At 32.6% G+C, this 8,623-nt stretch overlaps 1 protein-coding gene across 2 annotated transcripts; it reads right to left on the bottom strand.

Annotated features, from left to right (window-relative positions):
* Nucleotides 1-342: 342 nt before the first annotated feature.
* On the bottom strand, nt 343-8,239 carry LOC105788297 (protein FATTY ACID EXPORT 1, chloroplastic). Of its 2 annotated transcripts, XR_008192866.1 has the most exons (7): nt 7,973-8,239; nt 6,550-6,787; nt 6,075-6,230; nt 1,505-1,551; nt 1,385-1,425; nt 1,133-1,275; nt 343-554 (listed from the first exon to the last, which is right to left on the bottom strand). XR_008192866.1 is itself a non-coding variant. In XM_012615119.2 (6 exons), the coding sequence occupies exons 1-6, from the start codon at nt 8,087-8,089 to the stop codon at nt 1,188-1,190; spliced, it is 687 nt and encodes a 228-aa protein (XP_012470573.1). In that variant the 5' UTR covers nt 8,090-8,239; the 3' UTR covers nt 885-1,187. The 2 variants fall into 2 exon arrangements, 1 of the variants encoding a protein (XP_012470573.1); XM_012615119.2 differs by lacking the exon at nt 343-554 and having other exon boundaries at nt 885-1,275.
* Between the last annotated feature and the right edge of the window lie 384 nt (nt 8,240-8,623).

The raw sequence follows: 8,623 nt of genomic DNA, 5'->3' as shown, positions 1-8,623 counted from the left end.
AAAATTTTGAGAAATCTAAGAGACTACTAGCTACTCAACCTGCTCAACAAAGTTCTTAGTAAAATGTAGAATGCGAAAGATTCCCCTCCCCCAAAAAAAAAACAAGATCTATTTATAGGCCCAAAAACGAATAAACTCCAACAAGCCTTAAAACACAAATCAGGTGACAAATCGATGGAAAAAGCCATCATAAATTGACCTAAGCCCCACCACATTAAAACTCATGCGAAACTAAAGAAATTCAAAGACAACACATTAAAAAAAAACAGAATAAAAATTCAGAAATTCAAAAGCATTTATTTCTTCAAATCTAAAAGTATTCTATATAAATGCAAAAAAAAAAAAAAAACTAAAAAATATATAATAAAACAAAGGATAGATACAATTCTTTAAGAAAATGTATAAAATTATATATTTTTACATAAATTATAAGAAATATATATAAAAAAAATCATAAAATATAAAAAATTCTGAAAATTATAAAATTAAAGGGTGGTGCGTAAACCTTCGGCAATGAAACTGCAAAGTACATGTTCCAATGGAGTTTCAGAACCCTTGCATCAAATTATCAATTACTCAGAATCAGAATCGCCTCTGCCTTGGCTCATAAGAAGAGAAAAATCTAAAAATAATAAGGCAGGAACTTACTAAGAGCTCTTAACAAAATTAGAGAATTTGAGTGAGCTCATTGAACCAAAAAAAAAAAAAAAAAAAGTGAAAGAAAGTGATGATGCATAGCAATTTTGGATTCACCAAGATTAGTGTTGTTGCTTTTCCTTGAAATGTGGTTCATCAAGAGTTTTGCTGCACCATTCAAAGGCCACTATGCTAAAAGAGATGCGACCATAGCTCATATTCAACTGCTAAGTGGTAAACAACTCATATGATCAAAAGCACTAATGCTATAACAAAACATTGTCATTTATCACAGTAAAAGCCTAACATGTCCCCTGAGAGGCACCATAACAGTTTAAAAAAGACTCAGTCTCAGAGATTGAACCCTTGGATGGATCTGGCGGAATCTATGGGACGGAAGAGGAATAACTCCCGTTTAACCTAATCTTTAAAAAAAAATACTTCAACTTGTAGCTAACCAGCAGTTTGTTTGATAAATAACACAATGCCCATTTACCTGTAATCTCAGGTCAAGTCAAACTCCAACATTCATATAATTAAGACGGCCATGATTAATGAGCAGCAGAAAGCTTCATCTTCTTTGGGGGTGGGTTCCCTCCAGAGATCACAACATATGAATAGAAGAAGAACATTGCGGCACTGCATCATATGAAAATTTATTCCAAAGAAGAAAAGAAAAAGAAGACATGAATATAACTCAAGATGTCATCTTCTTTTTAACACAAGCACTGAGTTTTTAGATTAATACCTAATCGCAGCATAAAATGCATTAGGAAATAGTTTCTTTGTCTGCATCCACATTAAGTTATAATGTTAGAACAAAATAACTCAGCCAGAGAGGAATAAGATGCACTGACGTGATACATACCGATGAGTAAGTCTGAAAGTTCATCCAGAAAAGGACTGCTGCTAATGCTGCAAAGTCGGAACACACATTCAGTGGGGCAATCCATTCTAAGTAAGACTGAACATTGAACACTTTAAGATCATTAATCACTCGGCATGCATATGAATGTCAGGTAAGGTTTAGCACCTTGACCAATTTTTAACATCCAGCATACATATTCTGACTGATCATAGGGTACTCATATCTTGCAACATCAAAACCATTTTCTGGAGTATATTGAATCTTTACTGAAATGGACTAGTAAATTAAGCAATCTTCTTGAACCCAAATTCTACATCCAATATCATCACAACTATGTCTTGTTGCCTCTTTGCTGCATGCCAAATTTTGCAATGAGAGGCACTACAAGATTTTTGTCTAATAATGAACTGGATGGGAAGGATAGATACTTCCTAGTATTGATCTAACGTGTTATAAGAACATTTTCTAGCCAATAAAGCTCATGTTTAATTATTTCAGTATCTTCCCATCAATGTCTCTAGATGCAGCCACCAATGAAGTACGAGTCCGCTTTTGTACTCAATGATGCAGGAGTTACTTTATATAATTTTATCATTTCAGTGATTGTAGACAAAGATAGATGGCTAAGATTATAAATTATCTTTAGGGTCTTAAATCTGGGGTGGGATTAAAAATTTATCTGTAACCCTAGCATAAAGAAGAAATTAAATAGATTTACAAGAAACCTTAACATTTTTCTTTGAATTAATAGACTTCAGAAACTAGGGGATTTTATAATCCCATGTATTCAAGAGTTCCAACTTCTACATAACACGTTTCAGCCTAAATTCTATTTATTTACTGTTTTTTCTCTGTAACCATACCAAATTTGGAACTAGAGCCTGACTAGATCTTTGGGTTTAAATTAGGGTTTGCTTTTTAAGCCATGGCTGGATGCAATAGAGGAAATCAGGATCAACAAACAGAACTGGCTGAAATGAGTAGTGTGAATGAAGAAATTTTTTTTTTTTTGAAAGATGTGATTGAAGAGTTGATACATGCAATTTATGCTAGGCCGCGAAAGGAATGAATGGAAAGCCCAGATGGAGATTATGGAAGATGCTCACAACTAGTTTGATGTACTTGTAGGTAGTCTTGCTGATGAATCTGATTATAATGAAGAAAACCTCTTTCATGATGCTGAATTCGCAAATCGTGCGGTACAGGGAGGATTGGAGAAGTGGTTGGTTCATGCCTTTCAATTAAATGGGGGTGGAATTAGGATTGAAGTTGCTGATTTTTATGGGAAAATGCATGCGGAAGATTCCTTGTCTAGGGAAGTTAGCTTGGAGAATTAATTCAAGAGGAAACTAATGACAGAGGCTAGGAAGATGGCACTTGTGAAACTAAAATTGAAAGGCATTACAGTTCAATGGTGTAAGAGAATTGAAGAGAGCACTTTTGAATTTAACAATATCTCTACCAGCTGACTATGATATGGAGTTGAGCTCCATCCATTAAGGCAAAAGGGATTGTTGATGGAGGAGTGTACTTCTGAATTTAACAATATCTCTATCCAAGTTGGATGAGATGGGAGTGGTTTGATTATTCAACCTTGAAGATGCACGAAAAAATGTCTTCATTAATGGCCTATGTCTAAAAGGATTGATGGCGGTAAAACAAAGGGGAGTTCGAGCTATTCGAGGTGTTATAAATTAACAGACAGCCTTTAGAAATAATTGTGAGGCTTCCTTTACAAACAAAGATGGCAGAGGAAACACATGAAAAGAGGAAGGCTTTGGTGAGATTTAAGGCTGGAAATAGTGGTAGATAGAATATTTTTAAGCCTGGCAGTAACTTTCATAATTGTTTCACTTGTGGAGAGAAGGTCAGGGTTCTTATTCTTGTCTCGAACAAGTGTGAACTTAACTGAGATGGAAGAGCAAGAGAATGATATAGTAGACCCTATATATGATGAGAATGATGAAGAAAGAGAATAAATTGATGTGCATCCGGTTCAAGAACAGTCTTTGATTGTTAGTATTGTTGACAACATTTAAAGGTTTTGGAGGTGGTGAAACATTTTTCAAACTAAAGTTCATTGCAAGGTTTTATAGAAGTAGCATAGAGAATGTCATTCCAAAAGAGCAAGTCGATAAGTTTAAGTTGCCCACAAAAAATATCCACATCCCTGCAAAAAATTGTTGGCTTAAAAGAGGTTGCAAGATTCCTGTCACATCTAGACGCTTAGTTAAATTTCGTATGAGAAATAATCTAGATGATAAAGTCTTGTCTAATGTTCTGAGTCATATTTTTGTGAGAACTTGGTTGTATGATCATGATAAGGAGCATTGTACCAAACCAAATACTTATTCCTTTTAAAGATGCAAAAGTAGCTACTAATCCTTCCAAAAGTAGCAAGATTAGTGGGTTATCGTCTACTGAAAAATTGAGGTTGAATGTGAAGAATCATATTTAGTGCTTGCCTTGGTGAGTTAAGTTACAATTAGTGACTAGATTGAAGAAACATCGAAACGAGCCAAGAAATTTTGAGAAGTTATTTGTCATCAAATGCGATGCATCTCGAGTAAGAATCGGGGTTGTTCTCATCCAAGAAAACCTACTGAAATTTTTAGTGAGAAGCTATCTAATGTTAAAAGGCGTTATTCCACTTACAATTCAGAGTTTTATGTTTTGGTAAGGGTTGTTCCACATTGGAAGCACTACTTGACTTATCAACAATTTGTGTTCATTTAGGTCAAGCATTGGAATGGTGAGTTAAATATGTATATATCAAGGACTATCATGCCAAGTCGAGTTCCTAACTTAATGAATTTAATTTCTCAGTGAAAAATAAGGCATATGAGTCTAATATTGTGGCAAATGCATTTATCAGGTGACCTTCACTGCTAACGATGACGACTGTTGAAGTGACAAGTTTCAAAGAATTGAGGAACCAATAAAAAACTGACTCATATTTCAACCCTATTATTTCTAAATTGGAAGGATCAACCAGACATGAATAAATTGCATTATCAATTACATGATGGGTATGTGTTTAGGGGTAATTGTTTGTGCATTCCCAAAAGTTCTTTACACGAACAATTTATGAGGGAGCTTTTCGAAACTGCTTGGGAGAGTACCTTGGAAAAGGTAAAACCATGGATTCAGGGTTTGAGTGGTATTACTAGCCATTAATGTACAAGGATGTGAAAAGCTTGGTGCACCATGTTCTTGTAAATTTTCTGTGTAATTCACAATACACAAGGTTGTAAACTCCACTACCTATGCTAGAAGTGCCTTTGATTCACTTAAACAGGAATTTGTTCTGAGATTACCAAAGACAGCAATGGGTTATGATTCAATCTTTGTTTCGATGGATCGTTTCTCAAAGATGGCACATTTCATTCCTTTTTCTAAGACTTTTGATGCTCCTCATATTGTAGAGTCGTTTTTATGGTCAGGCTACATGGTGTCCCTACATCTATAGTTTCTTAGAAGGATGTCAAAGTTGTAGGACACTAAATGGAAGAAAAGGTCCAATTGAAATTTTCTAGCACTTGTCATCTATCAAACGGATGGGCAAATAGAGGTTGTTAATTGGAGGTTAGAAGATATATTTAGGTGTCCTATTAAGGATCATGTGAAGAGTTGGGATTTGGTTATTCCTAAAGCTAAGTTTGCATGCAACAACTCCGTGAAATAGAACAATTAAGAAAATGACTTTAAGTTGCTTATGGACTCAAACATTGACAAATGCTTGATTTATGCTAATGCAGCTAATCTATATCACCATATTAAGGAGTTTGAAAAGGGATTAGTACTTGTACATCTGAGGTGAGAAAGATTTTCGAAGTGCACTTATCACAAGTCAGAAGATTAAGCCATGTAAGGTGTTGAAGAAAACAGGCTCCAACGCATGTGACAGAGTTGTCTTTAGATTTTGCATGAAATCCCAAACCACTCTACAATAATATGCTATAAGATATAATTTCACTAAAAAACAAGTGCACTCTTGTATTGTGACATACCAAAACAAGATGTTTAGACCTTTGTTGCTTCGTAATCATAGTTATTTGAAATTATGGCACCCAAAATTCTCACCTCATAAATAGTCATACGATAGTCTTTAACCATCAAGCTAGAACAATAATGTCTAATCACAATTAATGCTCGACATTACTCATTTAAAGATGCATAGTCCTACATGTTTGCGTGATATGAGTATGTGTTAGATTCATCTTTGTTAAATATTTGAACTTCAACAAAATGCATTCCTCCGGTTGAGAATAGATAAACGCTAGTTGAAGAGTATTCTATAACAAACAGAAGCAACTTAGTTAATTAGATGTTAGGCTCTCTAACTAAAAAACTAAACAAAAGGGAACTACTATCAAGCCATATTCTTGTACTCAATGGCTTCTCATTTAGGTACTAAAGCTCTCCTTTATAAGACAACAAATAAATAGGAACCAAAAGCAAACATTTCATGTAAGCAACAATCAAGATTGTAAAATGTGAAGCACAAAAAAATGATCTTTCCATAAATTGCTTTCAAAGGATGCCTCAATGCATAGAAAAGTTAAAATACCTGCTTGTCCAAGTATGAACGGTAAACTTGATTTTCCTTGCCGCCAGATTTTCAAGCTGAAGGTGCTAAGGGCCAGCAAAGCACCTCCAAAGAGTAAGGTAGTAGTATTTCTTGAAAATATAAAACCAATAAGCCCCCCGCTTAGAACAAGACCACCTATAATCAAGTAAGACAAGTTTTTAGAAGTTTGTTAATCCATTGAAGAACAAAATCTAAATGAGAAAGAAAATACATTATAAAGATTAAGCATAGGAAAAAATACACAAAATTTACAAATCACTTTGAGAAACAATTAACCTTAGGATTACCAAGTCTAGATAAATTGATAGTGTAACAAGCACAAAAAAATAGAAAAGCCATTAAATGATATAAAAGACACTTTAAAATAACTATAACTGTAAGAAAGCATTTCAAATAAATAAACGATCAACCTAGTAATTTTTCCGGCAATGGAAACCTCATACTGCACACTCACCATAAGGAATTCCAAAACAGAAATCATGGATTTTTGCTGCCCTCTTTTGTTGGATGATACCATGTTCCTCTTCTAAATCACTTGTATTTTCAGGAACATGCTCTTCTGCATTTGGGTATGTCCTAGGCATATCTTCTATAAATGCTTTTGATTCTCCAGCAATATAGCTTGGTGTAGTTTTAAGTTGATTGCCAGTAGTTTCAGCACCATGCCCATCAACACTTGTAACAACAAATGACTGGAAAATTGTACTTAGCATCTTTTCCAACACAATAACTAATTTCTTTAATGTTCACAAAGAATATTAATACATCAAATCCAATTAGATTTATGATTTTATATTTGATTTAATATTTGAGCAGGAATACTTTTTATTTAATTTCCTCAAACATTTAAAAGTAATTGCTAATCTAATAGCAAAGCATGAAAACTTAAGGAAATCGAAATAAGTAAACCCCAAATTGGTTGTTACTTTTCTACTTCATTTTTCCAATTTATTCTTTTACTTCTAAAAGTTGCTAAAGTATGGAAAATAAAGAGCAGAAAGCGAAAATTACATTTAATTAAACTAAAAATAGAATAATATCTAATTCTGCAAATACTTTTTCATATAGATTTAGAACCCGAGAATACTTATTTGAACATAATTGTTCCATAAACTTTTTCATCATGAGAAATGTTAAATTTCACCACAGTTGTACAATCTGAATATTTGTTATGTATTATTTTCATGTTATTTGAGAGTAACTGGACTGTACAACTGAAGGATAAAATAACTATTATTCTAGCGGAGCATGCCGCTAGCAACACTTAAGCCATAAACTCAAGGAAAATGGATTAAATTAAACTCCACGAATACTATCTCATACAGTCATACTCCACCAACGGAGTTAGAGGTTTGTCACGTACTCTTTCAAAAAATGGTTTTAACATTGGGCGTGTATAGAAACGAATTCTTTGTATATAAGAATAACCCAAATAGCCTTACTCTTTGTTTAGTTTAATAACTCCACTGAAGGTATATATGAGTATTAACACAAATAGTCAGCCTTCGTGTATCATAAAAATCAAAATTTGTAGACTTTAGTTCCTTAAAGGCGACTTTAAAAGAAAAAGTTCAGCAGTAAAAGGAACAAAATAACTGAATCTAGAATAATTACCATAATACAAAACATATTAATAACTAATATGGATTAGAACCCTACAGAATAAGAGAAAGAGCAATATTTCAAGATTTTGTCTTATTATCAATTTAAATATGGATTAAAACCCTACAAAATAAGTGAACAGATCAAGATTTCAAGGTCTCTGCTTACTTTCAATTTAAATTGGAAAAATGAAACATGTAAACAAAGCATTGATCAGCATGTTAAGCAACTCAATAATCTTTCAAGTAAATTTAATTATCTGAATACGATAATACCTTTGAGCGAGTAACCGGACGAAAAGTTGAACGATGATAGAGCTGAAATCTCCGGTTGATTGAAGAGAAACAAGAAATCTGAGAAATTGTCTTTGTCGCTGCTGCTGCTGTTGCCATTTTTATTTTGAAAATCGAACAAAACAAAAAACAAAAAGTAAATAAAATTAACCTTTTTTATAGAAAGCAAAATTGGCAGGTTTTGATTCAAGAGAGAGTGGAGACAGCAGCAGCCTCAAGGGCTGTTTGGTCAACCGATAATTCAAGGAGTAAAAGATGGAATTTTGGATACTACTTTCTACAAGGGCTGTTTTGTCAACCGATAATTCAGGCTGGGGTATAATAATTTTATAATATTTTTTATAATATTTAATTTTAAAAATTAATTAATTTCATTTTAAAAATAATAATGCAATTAAAAAATTTTAAAAATATTTAACTAATTTAGAATCAATTATATTAATATTTAATATTAAAATAATATAAAATTTATCATGATTTAAATATTAATATTAATATATTATACTTTAAATAATATTATTAACAATTTATTACAAATTATTTATTTTATATATATTGTTAAATTAATTTATTTTAATGTCAATTTTATTAATATTTATTTTTTATAATTTTATATTTGTTATGAATATCTTG

The sequence above is a fragment of the Gossypium raimondii genome, chromosome 2, assembly GCF_025698545.1.
Source record: "Gossypium raimondii isolate GPD5lz chromosome 2, ASM2569854v1, whole genome shotgun sequence".
NCBI classification, from domain to species: Eukaryota; Viridiplantae; Streptophyta; class Magnoliopsida; order Malvales; family Malvaceae; genus Gossypium; species Gossypium raimondii.
Note: the sequence above shows the minus strand (reverse complement) of the source record. Positions and strands in the feature narration are given on the sequence as shown.